At 39.9% G+C, this 19,162-nt stretch overlaps 1 protein-coding gene across 2 annotated transcripts in view; it reads left to right on the top strand.

Moving 5' to 3' along the window:
- The window catches only part of cdh13 (cadherin 13, H-cadherin (heart)), a 370,680-nt gene that overhangs the window by 81,737 nt on the left and 269,781 nt on the right, over window positions 1–19,162 (top strand). For both annotated transcript variants that reach the window (XM_046037993.1, XM_046037992.1), the window contains exon 2: window positions 2,144–2,264. In XM_046037993.1, the coding sequence (XP_045893949.1) occupies window positions 2,144–2,264 (121 nt within the window). The remainder of the gene's footprint in view (window positions 1–2,143; window positions 2,265–19,162) is intronic.

Genomic DNA, 19,162 nt, shown 5'->3' with positions numbered 1-19,162 from the left:
GTGATTTTTGCACTGCTCTTGTGCTGTGGATGAAAAACATGTCACAATGTGTGCAATTGATGAGCCTTATATTGACCTTGGTAAGATTCCCTCAAACGATATTCCTTCTTGTCTAGGTGGAAAGTGATACTTCCTGCTGTTTCACTGTAATTACTCACTGAATAAAGCCTCAACACTACTTCACTTAAAATTAAAAGAATATGTAAAGATATTATATATCAAAACTCTGTGACAGACAGCATCCAATTATTACTGTTAAAGCCCTCTTCATAGCTTTATGGGAGTTACTAGAAAAGGGGTCAAGAGATATGAGGATGAGCAGGTGGAATGTCAGTGGTTGACACTAGTGACAGATGGCTTAGTTTGGCAGATCGGTAGTACGTATGCCATACTCTATGCTGTATCTAATTACAGCACCTACTGTGTGAGGGTAATCCAGTCATTTGCCAGATTGTCTCTTGAATTTTTGCAAATATAAAAAAATGTTTATTCTTCTGAACAAAATGCAACATTTATTTCATGCACACGCACACACACACACACACTCACACACACACACACACACACACACACTCACACACACCTATTAATGATACCTTCACCCCCTTACTCTCTACTTTGCTCCATGTGTTTCACTAATTGTAAGAATGGAGGTGTTTCCAGAAAATCATTTTGGTTTGTTGGGTGTGCTAAAATCACCAAGCTTCTCTGTTTCAGAGCTGCAGTATCTGTAGCACGCATGTCAGTTATTGCAACACACACACACACACACACACTTGTGCTTCTAAAGTGGTTCTTTTAATTGTATAAAGATGCCAAATAGTATCTATTGCCAATACATAAAGAGCGTGAGGTTACTTACCTCTTGACCCCTGTTCTCTCTGAGGCGTCTCACTATAGGGAATGTTCTCTTCAGATGCCTCTGTATCATTACTCCAGCCAACACTGGTTGCAGTCACTTTGTGATCTCATGTGGTCTCATGTTTAGTAATTGTAACTTACATTATACTTTTGTCACACACGACTTTTGTCTGAGTACTGTGAATCAATACATGTAATTAACGTTTACGTCTTTAATGAGTTATATTCATCTTATATTGTGAGTTGTTAAAACAAAGCCAAATTCATCCAACCGGAACCGGAACTCTGCTGTTTATCTGTTCATACCTTGGTTTCTATCTGAGAATCGGTTGGGGCAGAGCACTTAACAGCACGTTTCCATGGGAACATCCACCCTTTAAAACAATGTTGTTTTTCAAAAGAGAGGTTAAAGTGCTTTTTTTCTATCCCTGCATAATTTTTCAAATTGAATAAATGTGATTTGTAGAGAAAATGGGTCAGTGAGAAGTCACCGAAGGCAGAGTTTTTTGTCTGTTTTAATATGAATAGTAAAATTCTAAATAACTGCTAAATGACCTCTTGACCTCCCTTTCCCACTGTTAAGAGAAATATGCTATTGAACACATTTTTAAAAACCAAAGCTTATATTAAGCCATAGTTTAATTAACATCGGTGTAAGCCTAATCTACTTTGTTGTACAGTTAAGTTTTTGGTACTCATCAAAACTATAAAAACTGGTTTTTCTGGTGGGTACAAGGGTCCCGCAGTAAGCCCTAAATCGTTAATAATTATTATACCAGCAACTTGATTGGAATTGCAACTGTGTTTAAATTTTACATCCAAATCTGTTTACAGGTCTTGGATAGTAATACTGCATGAAGTCTGAAAGTTTGAGAGAAAAAAAATCTGCAGGTGTGGAGAGAAGTGAGCTTACCACACCTCTGTAGCCCGCTCTTCATCTCTGCTTGGAGCGAGTGGCTTGAGGCTACATTCACCGCTACTATTAACACATCCAAACTCCAACAGAACCACTGGTGATTTAGTTGTATTATGAACTGTCCATCGTGAGGAGGACTCTTCTGATAGCTGAAAAACTTTTTGCAAGTAGAAGTATTGATATTTCTTTGCCACTGCGTATTTATGTATCTGCTCCAGACATATGTTGTTTATTAAGGATTAATGAGGATTAGGTATTTAAAAGGGAAATATATTTTTTTAGTTAGTATATCCCCTTGTTTGTGCCTGTCAGATTTATCTGCATAGAAACCATTTGTTCATGTGTCTTTTGTTCTGTGTGTTGCAGGTTGCTCGTGTGGGTGGCCAAGAGGATGGAGGCCTTGAGGGTTGTGTACCTGGCTTCCAGGTCAAACACTACCAGGTGGCGTATAGTGGACCCTACCAGAAAGGCCAGGCTCTTATACAAGGTTAGTTAAAATGGGCAGTAAAATCTGTTAAAAGCTTTTCTGCTTTGCATTACACACCACAAAACTGTGTCCCGCCAGGTCAAGGTGATGATGTGTGTGTTTGTAGGTTGTTTTGTTCTTCACATTTATTAGAATTCATGTGAATACTTGTTACAAACAGGAGATAAAACTAGAACAACAACAACAACATAATTTATGTCTGCAAATTAATTATTCTCCTTGATTGGATGATATTTACAAAAGTCTTTTTTTTCTTCATTTGTTCCTGAAGACAGCTTTGGGCTGCTTAGTTAACCGGGTGTGTGTTGTGCGCTCATATGTATGTGTGTTTGCCTAGCGACTATTTTGCTGGAGCTTTTCAGTCCCAGTACACCAGCTGCCGTGCTCGAGTCAGCTTAGCCTTCTGGAGAACTTAGTCCCCAAAGGCCTATGACTTGTATTTTCCTTTTTATGCATAAATGTGTGTTTGATCTCAGCAGGTTTATAGTCAAAACATTAAAGATTTGAGAGGGAGTTGAGAGGAAGGTCGCAAAGTTCACTGCAGAGTGGTCATTCTCATGGAGGCTCAGTTCCAACTCTGAGTCAGTGGGGAGGCAGCCCTGTTACCCTTCTGTTACTGCAGTGGCCAGTTAGATTCCCCACAGACTCTCAGCTCTCAACTCCATATTGCTGCCACAACTTATTGGTCCAGTTTGTCCCTCTGGGACCCTCTGGCAATGACTACCTACGCAGCTCCACTCTGTCTCCACGGAGATCAGCAACAATGTCTTCTGGCTAGCAGTCTGCTCCTCTGGGGTTGTGAGTTATGGCTGCCGACACATCTCTCCACAGAGATCAACAGGATGCTGTCAGCTAACGGTAGTTTTACTACAAAGCTGAGGAGGTTTTCACTAATTCATTTGCTCAATAATTCATTGACTTTTGCAGTGAGTTGTTGTTTGATTTGTACAATATGATGAAATACAATGGAAATATGCAAATTCAAAATGGAATAATTTATAGATAGTTAATGCAGTCTGTCATTTATTGTGGAACTTGTTTTCATTCCTCTCTCATTATTCAGCCACTTTATTTATTTCATTATCCCACTGTGTTGCTCTCCACATTACTAGGCGACATTGGTAGAATTTCATTACTTGCTTCAGTGACATGCACATAATGTGCTGTATCTTTATACACAGGCGTAACACATTTACTTCTTTTATGGCTGGAGTGTCATGGAGTGCTTGTGGAGGTGTTCTGATACGGCACAAACTTTTTTGAAGTGGCACTTCATTTACAGACAGATTTTCCAACTGAAAATACATACTAGACAGGAAAATAGGGCAAATCTTCAATTTTCTTCTTCGGCTTTATTGTGTTTGATTTGGTCAGCCGGTGAGGCATTTTGTCATCTGGAGCTTCAGTGGTGCATGTAGAAGGAGACAGAACTCAGTTCTGCTTTAGTGCTCTGCTCTGGGACAACAGAGTGATTCTATTACCTTGAATATGCTCCTGTCAGCAGAAACACCTTTCAACGTGGGGGGTCCCAATGCTTACAACTTATGGACAGAAGCATAGGCATGCCAGTGCTCTCACGCACACACATGCACACACAATACAAACATAAATATGTATGTGCATGCATATGGTGGAGACATACACATAGATGGAAGCTTGAATGCATTCTGAATATGGGTGTTGGTGTATTGTTGATTTATAGTTCCACATACATTAACTGCACAACAGAAATGCTGTATGATTTTTGATCATTTTAAAATATCATATATATTCAAGCACTTGCACACACACACAGTGCCTCAGCAGGTGTACTGAAGCTGAACATCATGCCGAAAAACAATATCACTGTGATGAAAAACAACATGTGAAAGAAACAAAATAAGGCATATGGTTTCAGTATTCAAGTTGAAAGATATGTCATTGATCTATGATTATGTCAGTGACTGATCTATAATACTTTGATGAATGTAATATTCAAGTGCGTTAGCTTCAAAACGACTATCAAAGTGAAATAACAGTATGTGTATACATCAGTGTCAGCATGCATGACATGAAACATGTTTGACTTCAAAGAAAACAAAAAGGAAAGAGTTTTTTGAGTGAATAATTCAGTGCAATATGTATGGATTTCAGATAAAGCACTGATACTATTTTACCTTCAACATTCATTTTGTTAAATTTGAACAAATTGTCTGCTGAGTGTGAGCATGATTCATACAGAGAGCCAGAGGCTGCAGCCAGGCCCAGTGACACATGCAGATTTATGTAAATCTGCTCAGCCCTGTGCCACCTGCTGTAGACCTCGCTGTGTAATTACCAGTGGAGGGGCGGTCTGTTAGCGAGAGATACCTGTTGGCGCAGACCCGGGTTCAAGGACATCCATCTCAGCTAATGGCTGTCTCAGAGAAAAAAACGCATACACACACAGTGTGCAAACATCCACCCTTTCTCTGTTTTTCCCGCTCTTGGTGCCCCTCTTGTTCTGTCTGTCACTCCATCACATCTAGTGTACATTTTCTCTCTCTGGCTCAGGTTTTTCTGTTTTGTTTGTCTCCCTTTCACTCGACCTTCTCCTTACTCCGCTGGTCATTCCTTACATGAAAATGATACAGACCAATAGATAGCATGTGTAAGATACATGGCTTTCATAGGAAATAGTGTGCTCCATCTCTAAACCTGCTAGGTTATGTGGTTTGACGTCAGTGGTATCATATTTCAATCAGTGAAATTGACCTAACTTGAGGTTAACTGTTTGCTACTGAAACTGTTAACGTGTCATGTGCAATCACTCAAATATCTGGATATACCAAGTGATGATTGAAGTGATTGCACTCAATCCAAAATCTGTGCATCTGCACAGTTAGATTGAAGTGTTACACAATTAACCTCACATTCCCTACAGCCTACAGCTAAATTTGAAAACCATTCTGAACAAAGCCGAAATTAATTTCAAAATATAAAAGGCATAATAGAAAAGCATGGAAATTGCTTTTTACCAAGGAGTTGAGTTTATTCAGGTGTAAGAGATGTTTGACCCGATGATGACAAATGCCATTTCCGCTGAATAATGAACAAAATGAAAAATGGACTCCAATTTATGAAATAACTGTGCTCAACGGAATTGATCCTTTATTCATTCTAAATGCTGTAAGACTTTCTCTGTTTCACTGCTACAACAACAGATTTTTGAAAGACCCATGGCTTCAGACTGGAGGAGGAATCTGAATGTGGGCTTCAACTTCATACATTTATGTGTCTTTAGTGTGCTTCTGTCACAGCTTACTTGTCAGTCTCGTCTGCAGCTACACACTCTCTTTCACAGCCCTCTACATTACTCTCTCTATCTGTCCCTGTCTCCAATGCCTGCTTTCTCAGGCCATGTTCTTCCTTCTAGTCGCCAGACCTGCCATCCTTTTGCCGTCCACCAGATGTCCTCGGACTTTCCCTCCTTTCCTCATCACCTGTCTGCCCCACCCATTCACACACCTGTTCCCTGCATTACCTAACTCCCCAGGCTTCTGGGTACCTGTTTGCCTGACCTGCCTGTTTTGGACCTTATTTCCTGACCATTAAAGTTTTTGCCTGCCTCAACTTCCCGTAAGCTTTTGAACCTACATTTATGTAATTATTGAATCCTCCCCCTGTATTTCATGAATCCAGCCTGCTGCTCGGGTTCGTCGGCCTGCAGCCCGCTTGTCCAAGCTTACTACCTGCCTGTCCTGATCCTGCATTCCCTGAACCCCAGCAGACTTCTATAGACAAGGTGAGAAGTCACCCTGATGTCCAGCTGTCACCCATTTTCACAGGGGTACCATGGAGTCTTCAGTAGGAGGCATGGTCCCCATGGCTCCCGATGGAATGAGCTCTCTAAGTTGCCCAGAACCACAGAGCTTCACCTACTGCAAAGACTAAGCTGCCCACCACTTCAACCTCTTCAATAACCAGCGCTACTGAGTTGCCACCAGCCCTGTCTGGTCTGGTCGACACTTGTTACCTCCTGTTCCTGCTGACCTGCAGCAGTCGCCAGTACCTGGACTGCAGCTGTCTTTTGTGCCTGCGCTACAGTAATCTGCTGTGACTGGGCTTCTTCAGCTTTCTGTTTCCTTGGCTTCACCAGCTCACCTGTCTGTTACACTGGATTCCAGTCCTGCCCTCTAGCCCCTGGTCCTGCAGCCCTGTTTCAGGTCTCCTGTTCTGCACTACAGCTGACGGCCTACTGCTCTGCTCTCCAGCCACCGGTCTCCAGTCCTGTCCTCAATTACCTACCTCTTCTGGTGCCAGCTGCCTTCCCTGATCTCCTGTCTGTCCTCCTGAGCGACTCCAGTCACCTGTCTTCATCCCAGGCCATCCATCTAAGTTTTCCTGAGTCATCTCTGTCATGCTCACTGGCAGGAAACCTCAGGCTGATGCTGGGGTTTTCTCCTCTGCCTTGCCTCAACAACGTCCACCTGAGATCTCCTGCACTGCCCCTGTCCTTCAGTTCCCAGGCCACTTGACCCGGAATCCATTCTCGTACCCCCTCCACCCACCTTGCATGGTGTTCCTGACCAGCCTGTTGGGGCATTCTGCAGGCACACTCACACTTACCAGCTCTCTGCTCAGACTCTGCATCTTCAGGCCATGTTCTTTCCTTCAACTCCCCAGATCTGCCATCCACTTGTCGTTCACCAGATGTCCCTGGATTTTCCCTTGTTTTGACATCACCTGACTGACCAACCCATTCACACACTTTTTCTCACTTCCTGTCAACCTTACAGTCACCTGATCTTCCCCATCCATTTCCCCACCTGCATTTCATTCCCTCATCCACTCATTCCCTCATGCCACTCACCATATATACTGGTCTGTTTCCTTTGTTCCTTGCCAACTCATCTAGTGTTCTTTGTCTAGCTTCCCAGCCTTGTGTTTACCTGTTTGCCTGACCTGTCTTTTTTAGACCTTATTGCCAGACCATTGGACTTCCGATTTTCTGCTTGTTCCTTGTCGTATTTGTTTGCCTGTTTGGACTGCCTTCTCCTGTTTTCACCGTTGCCTGCCTCACGATCCTGTAAGCCTTTGTACCTCCATTTGTGTACTGCATCAAGCTCTGCCATCTGCATGTGTGTATTTCCCCTGTATTCTTGTTATCCTGTGTGCACTAGCTGTGACAGTTTCAAATACCAAACAACAGGGTTAGACGCATTAGGCAGGCCAGGCCTTGAATAACATTTACTGAAGTGCAAATTAGGTTCTCAGTCCTAAAAAGTTACTTTATTAGTTCTTTCTCTCAGTGGGTACTCTACATGATGCAGAGAAATACAGCAATAAGATGTATTGATTTTGAGATAGTGTTATAGCTCACCTTAGTTTTGCAAGCTGTTTGTTTCTTGCCTCTCTGCTATCCTCTCAAAGGTGGCAGTAAAGTTGATTCAGTTTGCTGTCACCAACCTGGCCAGCAGTCAGAAGTAATGGTACTTCATTATATCAGTTATGCGGTTACTGTGCAGAAACTGGACTTCTTCTTAAACATTTAAAGCCCGGAGTTTTCCTTTTGCAAGAGGCCATCATCAGAAGACATTAAGTTCTGTTAATTCATGCAAACCTTAGGTGGAAATACGGTTTTGATTTTATGGTGTGGGAAGCTATAGGGCATAGCATGCTGAAAGCCAATAAAATGTGGAGAAGAAATGAGGAGAGCCACCTTATCTGTATCCTGCAGAGTAAGACCATGGCTCTGTGAGGCTTTTCTGCAATCCCACCACCAAACATGATTACTCCTAAAAACATGCCAGCCTTTAGCGTTCTCTATATCAGCAAGCACATCCCTTAATTAAGCATTCCATAAGATTTGACTTAATATATACCTGAAGGATAAGGTCCTCAGCAAGCTTGGCATTGCTAGTAGTAAGACTTCCACTTCATGTTCGTCAGCACTCTGTGGACATGGAGGTCTCCTGGCTGGCCCAAGGCCCAAGGCATATTAACTGCATTGAGTTCCAAAGACCTCCTTGCTGGCACGGTTCTTGTCTCTCACTTGTGTTCCCTCCTACTTTATCATCGAGGAAATTTTAAAGTACTTGAATTCTGATATAGCCTAGTGGTGTTAGAAGAATTGTACGAATGGAAAAGCTCTCTCATCTGTTTTATTTTTGCATCTCTCCTACTTGGCTCGGTGTTCTAAATTTAGGTGATAAAGTTTGCTGTCCTTCCCGCTCAGAGCACACAATAATGCTGTTCAGGGAATTTGTTACACCTCAAACACCACAGACACGCACATATGTACTACACACACTTAAGATGTATTTCTGTTTCATGAAATACTCCATTATGCAGCATTTGAAAGATGAGTTTTGTGATTTTTCTTGTGCTTTAAATGTTGATGAATTCCTCAGGTACACTTCATTCAAATGTATTGGTTCATGCAGATGTTGTACATGCTTTTCTTCTGTAGTCAGCCCACTAAATGCATTCCTCACTGCATTATGTTGTTCAACCAGCACATTCCTTTAACCTTTTTTGTGAACTACCTCATTATTTCACCACTGTCACTTTAGACAAACAGATGTCGGATTTTCACCAGTATGAGAGGAAGGATACAAGTATTATATTTACCAGTTAGCATAGTAGGAGGATATTTTACCCATTTGTTTTTTGGTGTTGCTCATTAAAATGTCACAGTATTTCAGAACCCATTGGCAAATGTGTTTTTATCATGTAGTATTTGCATAAACTAAAGCAAAAAGTCAATTAGAAAGGAGATTCCCTGCATGGAGACGGAGCAAGTCTTTACTGTGAGTTATAAGCAGCTGTGTCCCACACATTGTTGCCCTACTTACTAATTTTGGCAATATAACCTGCCCTACACTACCTTCAACCCACTAAAACTACCCTCATGTCCACCCAAAGCACCACCTACTACACCTACTCTGTGACTATGGATGCATGGATTGATGTTCTCCTTCACTTTTGTCTGCATGGCAGGGTGCATATCCTGATCATGCTACTCTCACGCCTGTAATGGCGTAACATTAATCACCTTCTGTAGCCAGAGAAACGAGGACCTGCAGCTTCTTTTCCTGTGTATTTTTAATTTGACCATAAATCAAGGTGTGCTTTTGACAAATGACTATAATTACAGCAAAGGCCATTATGAGTATGCAAGTGTGTATGTGTGTACTGATATGTGGGTGTGTGGGTGGGTGTTTCTACATACAGTGTGTTTGTGAATCTGAGCATTGTGTGTCCACTATGTGTACCATGTGTATGGTATTTGTTTTAAACAGGTGATGGGTAAGGAGTGAACCAAGATAAAGAAAGAATCCATGTGGGTCCCTGTAGATTTATCTGGCTCACAGCTACTGTCAACCTTATATGGGTCAACTTGTGACTGGAGGCTGCTGGTAGATGGTAGTTAGGGCTGGGATGGAAGGGAAGAGAATGATGTTGCAAAAAGAGGAGAGTAAATGGTAGAGGAGAGGAGATAAAAGAAGAGGGAGTGGAACATTACACTGTGGCAGCAAATCATTTTATGTCAGAATGCAAATCATCAGTAACAAAAGAAAATGCCATGAGAATGTTTGACAAGAATAGTAAACATCTATTTCATATGTGGGCTGCTGTATGGCATTTTAATACATTATTTACGGTGATATCAAGCAGCAGAAATGATAAGTTACTGGACATGGTATATCTACTGGCTAATTCAAAATGGCATAGCCAGAATGTGATAAACTTTACTTTCACTGAATTTATTTCATGAAAACTTTACATACATATAATGGTAAGTGATGGTTGTTATGACCTGGCTCAAAAGGCCACAACAAAAGGGAGACACACCATGGTAAAAGTTTAACAAAATATGTTTATTTAAACCAAAGTTAACCAAATTAAGAGGTATTTCAAACTAATCTAATCAAAGTATGAGGTATGTAGTCTGTGGTTCCAGTAGTGTCTGTGCAGGATGATGGTTGCATGAATGTATATGTGTGAAGGTATTGTAGTAGGCAAAAACAAGGTAAATACCACAAAGTAAAAATCCAAAACCAAAGAAAACCAAACTAAAGGAGAAACCAGGGAGCCGGCCGCAGGGAGGTCTGACCTGGCCTTGACAGCAATCTCCTGCAAAATTAAAAGACAGTTACAAATACTCTACAGGGCAATTAGCCCAGGTGCCCAGAGTTACTGCAATCAGCTCTTCCTCTACAAGAGGAGAGAGAGAGGGATAGGCCACACCCACTCATGACCCCACAGGGCATCACAAGGTATATGAACTAATATGAGGTCATATCAGAATATAAAAATAAATTACTAAAATATAAAAACAGGTCTTATCCTTCAGTTGTTTTGATTTGGTTAAAAAAGTTCCATGAGGCAAGTGGAAATTATGCCTTTTGGATTTGCGAGGTACATCTGCTGGCCAGTAAATCTCTGGTTTATTACAACTTGTGGCTTAAAGTTTCATAACCTATAGTTAACCAAGTTCTGATATACTAGAATTATCAGATAAACCTGCAATAACAGGTTTTCTATATATATGGCTCATAGCAGCTATGTGCTCCACAATGTTTAGTAGCTAGCCTCTAACTTTGTCTTCTGTTTGGTGGGTAGCTTACAGTGTGTTTTTAGAGATTTTTACTTTCAAAAACTGCTGCCTACTGCTTGAAAACGACTCTATGAGAGTGGTGAGTGTGAACCAAATGGTGAAGTTGGGGGCCGGATAACCAAAAGAATGAGCTGGAGGCATAGACTGTATAAAAGAAGTGCACGTAGCTTCCAGGTCTGAAAAGTGAAGCCAATAGAGAGCCTAAGTCCCTTCCCTTCCTGTGGACCACCATGGGACCTTATTTCGGAAAAATATTGTACGGTAGTCAATGGCAGGAGACAACAAATATTTTGATCCCGTTTGAATTGTGCCCTGAATTACACATATGACCTTTGTCGATTTAAAATATACATTTTAAATTAAAGAAGAAACAAAAAACGACATGTAACTTTACTGTTTTTCACCAAAATGCGACTTTCTTGACTTGCAAAATTCTATTTTAAATTGACCAACATCATATGTGTAATTCAGGGTTCAATTCTAATGGGATAAAAAGATAAGTTGTCTCTCGCCATTGACTACCGTACATAATTTTTCCAAAATAAGGTCCCATGAGTGAGTGACTTAGGCTCTCTATGCGGAAGTACCTTAAACCTGCATTATTTCTAATGACCAGCAGGGGGCGACTCCACTGGTTCAAACATCAGCTCACATTTCAGTTATGTGCTGTTTGACTAATTAAGTGGCATTAGTTAACTTTATTAATGCTAAGAGGGATTTTTTTTATTATACTTAGAGTATTAATTTTTAGCTTGTATGACATTCAGAGGGATATCTCACCTTTCTGTCATGTACTGCTGGCTGTGAACTGGCATCTTGGTCCACTGGCACACAAACTAGCATCAGCAGCCCTGAGAGGCTGCCTGTAGAGGCTGAAATCACAGGGCATGAGGAGGACATCGACAGTAGTGCCAATACCCCATCTGCAATCTTGGCACAATCGGCAATCCTTTGATATACTGTCTCTTTCTCTCACTGTCTCTTCTGCGTCTCTCCTCTGTCTCTCCCAGTTTCTCTTCCCTTCGTATACCCCTAAAGATCTCTCTTGTTACCTTCACCCATGTGTTGTCTCTGCCTAACCTATTTAACAGAGAAGGAATTTACATTTCTAATGGAAACTGCAGTACATCTGCTAATAGGTCTAACAAACATCATTCACAGTACTCCTGGAATGAAAAATAAACTCCACATGTTTACTTTAATGCAGGCTGTTCACTAACAGGATGCTCATCAATTAGTACCATGATGTTTTTAATTGCAGCTTTGAAGAACTTTAGGGAGAAGATTTTGACAAGCAGATATGTAAATATTATCCATGTCCAGATGTTGGCACATCTTGATTCTGAAAGAAAATTATGGCATGGAATGACCAGAGACCACAGTCAATCAGAGCAATTTGCACCAGCTGCCATCCTGCTCAGGACCATCTTTTACATTTGTTGTTAAAAATGTGAATATGGGTGACTAGGTGGGTGTGTGGAGGGTGGGAAGAAATGGGCTTTACAAGTGTTAAAAAAGAAAAGTAAGCATTTACAGCTTATATGAGCTAACATTACAACACTAACACTGAAGGATTTTCTCCCTCTTTTGTTTTACTTCTGTTACACCTACTCAGCAGGTTTAGGAATGATACTCAGTAGACTGTAGATGTACTATATACTGTAAACACACAGGATGCACAGTGTAAAATACTGCATGCCAGAAGCCTGTGCCAGTCATTGTTCTGCGCACTATTACATGTATTACGTTTATCATCTGCCTTTATATCCTAAATATAATGTATAAAAATAAAAAAAAAAGTCCATTGGAGAGAACATTTATTATTGAGATTAGTTTTTTTTGTTTATTTTGCCTTTATAATTTGTGATAATATGCTTTGGTAACATCGTTGTATGCAGTCATGCCAATAAAGCCACTTGAATTTTAATGAAGGGAGGTGAGCAACTCTCTCTCTCTACATGGCTTTGGAGCAACCTTAGAGACGGTGTAGGCTAGGGCAACTAGGAGTGTGACAGAGAGTAAGAAGCATCGAAGAAAAGTTTCTGATGCTCCAAGAAAATCACTGTTCAGAGGAAGGACTACGGTAAAAAAACTAAAGCGATCGTCAGCAAGGACAAACACAGATAACCACTGGTCTAACTTTTCCTCAATGGGGAGCGCAGAGAGAAGAAGTGAAGAAGGGAGAGAAGGGACTGAGGGCAGACATAGATGTTGCGTTACTGCTCTTGAACAGGTTGGTATTTGTACAATTTTTGGAGTAAGCTATGTAGCGATAACATTTACTTTACCGAAAAAATGGATTATTGGAACTGTGGAAATTTCTCTGTACTGTTGGAACTATTTCTGAACACCAGCCTGTGTAGAGCTCACCTGTAGGCAAGGCGTCATGAGTAGAAGTCGATGGTGTTTGTGTAATTACTCTCACTGCCAGAAGGGGAGACACAAGTTTTGCACTGCAGGATTAAATTGAGGTTTTGTGCTGTTTTTTTTTGTACCACACTCAGGAGATCAATTTAGGCAGCTTCACTGAGTTCTTATAATAGTGTTTTGACCAACTGGATACTTCGTCAATAGAAATTTCCTGGTGTGATAGTTTGAAAAGAGTTCTAAAGAGCTTATTCTGTTCTACCGTTTTGCTGTATAATCTATACACACTAAAATGAGTATGTGCTTTGCGGAGTGGGAACTCATCGCATTGATTTCCATTAGGTATACAGTTCCAGGAGATTAGGAAATACATGATATGATACAGTACATCATATAATAATGCTGCTATAATAATCTACCATAATAAAAATTTTTGTTAACATACTGTATAACATTTTAACATATGGCACAAACAAATATATTATATATAATAAAAAAAATAAAGAAATGGCACAACTAGGCTGTCAACATAAAAACTTGTTCAAATCATGTTTAACATACACAATAAACTATTTGTAGTGTAACTGTTTGGGCTGTTTTTAACTTTATTATCCCAGTATACTATTTTCTTTGTGTAAATATGATAGTGATAGTATAGATAATTGATAGAGATAATTAATATACCAACAAAGATATGCTATTATTTTAAATGTGTATTAAGCTCCCCTGAGATAATATTTTGACATAATTCAATGGAACATTTCACTATAACACTGATAGCTCTGCTAATTTTACCTTTTAGGAGGATGTTTTGTTCATACTGGTAAAGAGAGACCTTTGTTCTTGAAATTGAAGAACTTATTGACGTGTCACTTGTCTAAGACATTCTGAAAGCAATGTAATTATTCTGTACACTTTAAAAGATCAAAAGATTATCAAGCTGATTTTACTTATAATTAGGGTTATCATTTTATCAATTGCACTAAATGTGCTTTACATCTAAATTTACATGGTCTGTTGTAGGTTAGTGAATGTGAGTTTGCAATAGTAAAACTATGTGTGTGTGTGTAGTTGTTTTTTTTTATATGAAGTTACTAGTATCTAAACTTGGGTTTTGTTAGTACAGAGGACAGCCATCAAACAAGCCACATATTTCTCACACGAGTATCTGCACCTCATTATTTTATAGCCCCCTCTCCATGCATTCCTTGTATATTTTATTTCCATGCACTACAAAAAAGTATCACTCTAATTATGAGCAATAAAAGTTCAGTGTTGGTGACAAGTCACAGGCCACTGTTTTGTTTAATTTGTTTTTATTTAAATTGTTTAATAATACCTGTTCCTTCATAATAAGACCCCAAACATGTGCACCCAGCCAGTGCCTGAGTTTTCCATTTTCAAAGAAAATACAGGTGTCATTCAGAATTGGAGCTGCTGTCAAGTTTACGTTACATTTTCGATCTCCATCTTTGGTTCAAAATGAACACAAAATGAACTATTCAATAATCTCATCCAAAAGTTAAGGACAGCATGCTAAATGTGACATCATTTTCTATTTGGATACCTGTGTGTGTGTGTGTGTGTAAACACAAGCAGTGCATGGGGTGACACATTTAGTCATTACTAATGTATTTATCCTCAGTTACTTATTTGTATCTGCACTGTGCAATTAGCAACAGTCTCTGCACCACAAATACAGATTCTGAAATACTTTTTGGTACGATGTGAGGTTCTAAATGCAGTATGACATCTAACAATGGCTAAACAGAAATAACAACTAAATGGAACTGAAAACAAACACATCTTAATATACACTGGCTGTGTGCTGATGCTGTAAGGCAGAGGGACAGCCCCAGACCAATGGTAAAATAATCTTTCAAACCCCTAAATCCTTGCACTTTTGGCTGCACCAACAAAGGCCATACCTCAACAAGACCTTCAACCAGACATTGCAAGTGAACTGTGAACTCACTCACTAAGGAGATGATGATAGCTGCTGTCATAGTGACAGCAGCTATCATCATCAAGTGACAGAATTACTTTGTGTCAAAAGTTTTGTTTTCATCCGTATGCTACTTTCCTGTCTTTGGCTCTTGGCCCAGAGCCCAGTGTGGCTCCTCTTGAGTGGCCAGGGAAAGTGCTGAGTAACTTGGTTAGAGCCTCAGGGGCTCAACCTGGGTGTTACTGGCTTCCTGAAAGCCTATCGATCTGCCTGAATGCTTGAATGCGCTGCTGGGTGCCTGTGCATCGCTGGATGTCAGCTTGTGTGTGAAATTAACTTTGCTTATGGATTTGTGTGTTTGACTGTATGTGTGTGTCCGTAGCTCATAGTTGTTTGATTGACAGGCTTGGGTGTTGCTGCAGTTGGCAGGAGGTTTTTAGTTTTTTTCTGCTTGGCTGTTAAAAGGGTTTGGCAAATATCCTCTCCTCTGCTTTTGGCCAGAATAGACCATGCATAGGTACACTGGTACTTTTAGCTGCATGCCTCTCCAATAATACATACTCCAGGGAGTATGTATTATTCGAGAGGCATGCAGCCACAGCAAATGATCTCATGTTCGCATGTCTAATCTCGGTGCCATCTGGTATCCCATCAAATCTTATGCAGATGCAGAGACACAATCACAGAACATGCAGTTCAAAGCCAGTAAAGCTGATTCTGATCACATTTTTTGTTAAGGTTCTGCATCCTACACCGAAAACTGTACTAATCACACTTCTGGTGTCATTGTCCACCCTAAGGGCTCCAGCATACTTATTTCAAAATCAAAATTGGCATGCTCTCAAAGGCTGTGGAAGTGGGTGGAACTGCCAGTATATTCACTGTGACTGGGACTCTACCCTCTCATGCCAAAGGGAGGAGTAGAAAATGAAGATTCCTGACATTGAATCCCAAAATGAAAATAACACAAAATGTGGCTGTACAGCTAATGAAACAGAATAAAAGAGATTATTTATAACTAACCTGGTATAGATTTGTACACCAACAAACAAGCAAATTCATAAATCAGCATACACAAGATAATTTACCTGATTGGTAAATTATCTCGTGCATTTTATATTTACCAGAGGTAGAACGTAACGAATTACAATCACTCACGTTACTGTAATTGAGTAGCTTACTGAGTAAAAAATAGTGCAAAGAAAAACTTGCGACCACAGGCTTCAAGTGCAAGAGAACAATAGCTTTATCATGCAGTGTGAAAAAATGCTGTATTAAGTTACTGCTAATGCAAACTGAACAAAACCTGCTGCTGCAGCTTCACGTTAAATGCATTTAACTGGCGAAAACAGGTTCACTTTTATTTTGAAGTAGTCACAGGAAGTACAATCTGTTTGTAAGTGAGATCAGCACTGACCGTTGTCCTGTAGACCGCTACAATGCGGTTACACAACAAGACATTTTCATCAGTTTCTTAGACAGCTAACCAGTTTGAAATATGGCAGTGAGTAATGCAACAGTCAGCAGCAGACACAGTGAGCTGTTAGATAAAGAGCTGCAGGCGACAGGCTGCACACCTCCACATTCTCAGCCAGGTAACCAGCTTCTTTCATTTTCGCTGTTCGCAGACTCATGTTGTGTGCAGCATAAAGTCAGATCATGACTGCTCACATAATTATGGAAAATAATACTTTGTTTAGCTGCCCCAGACTTCTGTGCCCTGTCGTATTAAAAGGCAACTTGTTTTGTTTTTTTTTAACCTTTATTTATTCAGGGAAGCTTCACTGAGAGGAAGCCTCTCTTTTGCAGGAAGGCCCTGATCACATTCACACTGTTACACATTCACACCTGCAAGCTGCCCAGTACAACCGCAGCCTGGTCTGCTGGCCATAAGAAGCTCCACTGGAGCTGTTTGGGCCCCCACAGTGTCTGCTTAGAACAAATGTAGTTGATGTCAGTTAAATAATAGTCTACTTCCATTGGTGGTTAAAAATAAGTTTTTATAGTTTATTTTGCTGTGAAAAGGACATTTCATGAGAAAGCTAGTGCAGTGAAAATCATCCACGATCAAGTGTGGACACTCATGTGCATCAGTCTTTACAATGGACTGTAGGGGCTTTAAAGTCAAGATGCTGTGCTCCTAATAGCCAAAAAGACATCGAGGCATGACAATGTTGGTTGGCATTAGAAACTTGCTAACTAGTTATTTATTATACTTAACGCTTATGATATCCCATTAAAATCATGTGACTTCATATACATTCCAGAGTTTCCCGTTTACCCAGTCCAGTGCTGCCCGCCAGAGTCTAATCTTTTCCGCTTACAGTTTCAATGAAGCGAAAACATTCTCAAACCTCTCATTATAACATAAACTGTCTGTAACATTGTTTTTCGCAATTGATTTGGCAAAGTATCTCTCAAACAAACTAAAATTGAAAGCCCCATATGGCTTTGTTCCCTTATCAAATCGCAAAAGAGTGCAATTTAATTAAATATATATATATATATATATATATATATATATATATAACAAATTAAATCAATATAAATAAGTTATTTTAACTCTTACTCTGAGTAAATTTTAAATGAGCTACTTTTTACTTTTATTAAGTAGATTATAACAGTAACTTTACTTGTACTCAAGTAAGAGTTCATCAAAGTAATCATACTTTTACTTAAGTAGAATATTTTTGTACTCTTTCCACCTCTGCCAAATAATAATTGTGCATGTAGGTTCACTGGCAAACGACATTGTACAAAAAAATTGACTAGAAGCCTGATCCAACTTAAAAGCCCATGGCGTAGATTAGGAATTGATGGTCTGTTTTTGGTCACATGCTTCCGGATTTCCTACGAGAGTGCATTGATTTTTTTCACTTTCAAGCATTGAACCTAAGCAGATTAAATAACCTGGTGACTCAGCAATAATAATAAAAAATAAATAATTATAGGGCTGCAATTTAGGATGATTTTAGTAACAGAAGCTTCTATAGATTATTTCATCGACTCACTGATGTGTCGTTTAAGAAGTAATTTTGCTTGGCAGCGGCAGGATCAGCTGTGTACGTTGATATATATATATTAGATGATAGATATTTATTCATCCTTTCGGAAATTCAGTGTGTCATACAGCAAACATCAGACCAACAACAACCAGACAACTGCTTTACCAACACACACTTTTGCAGTGTTATACAAGCATACTAAAGTGTAATTCCCCGACACCCAATTAACTCTTGAGTGTGACGTTACAACCCAAACTCACAGCCCAACCAGGAGAACAACAAACGCACGTGTGTGCATTTACAGCTGAGGGTAGCGGCTTACTTTGGCTAGCCTTCAATTCAACAATCAATCATGATTTCAATTAAATGCTAAAGTTACTGTAACCTTATCTGTGGTCCGCTGACATCGCCATCATAGTCACGTCACGTCCACACAGCGTAACCGCGATGTACATTGATGACAGTAATAAATGTCCGTGCAAAACAGTACGCTTTAGAATAAAATGGAGTAAACGAAGCGTTGATGCAAAGAATTTGCATCGATGCATTTTAGTAATCGATTTAATCGATATAATCGATAAATTGTTTTAGCCCTAAATAATTACAATAATGATTTTCTAATATATATAGCACTTAACACATATGTGTGAGTGCAGTAGGCTGCAACGGCTCAGAATACTGTACAAGGAATGTAGAGCCATGTCTGTGTACAGGAAACTGTGCGGCTTATACTTCATGTGCAGTGTTTGTTTCTCACTTTATGAATAGCCTATTCTTATATTGTTAGAATTGCAGTTTGATCAGATGAAAAATCGAATCAAATCAAGTCATCATAATCATGTCTTGATAGAACGTCTTGGGTATGTAACCCTTGTTCCCCGAGAAGGGGAACGAGACACTGTGTCGGTGACGACACTATGGGAACGCCTCTGGGCGTGGCAGGGCTGAAATCATGAATGAAACTACTCCAATCCTATTGGCGTTGCTAGAATGGTAGCGT

This window comes from Micropterus dolomieu, linkage group LG22 (assembly GCF_021292245.1).
Source record: "Micropterus dolomieu isolate WLL.071019.BEF.003 ecotype Adirondacks linkage group LG22, ASM2129224v1, whole genome shotgun sequence".
Classification (NCBI taxonomy): Eukaryota; Metazoa; Chordata; class Actinopteri; order Centrarchiformes; family Centrarchidae; genus Micropterus; species Micropterus dolomieu.
The sequence above is the reverse complement of the archived record's forward strand: the minus strand, read 5'-3'. Positions and strand labels throughout refer to the sequence as shown.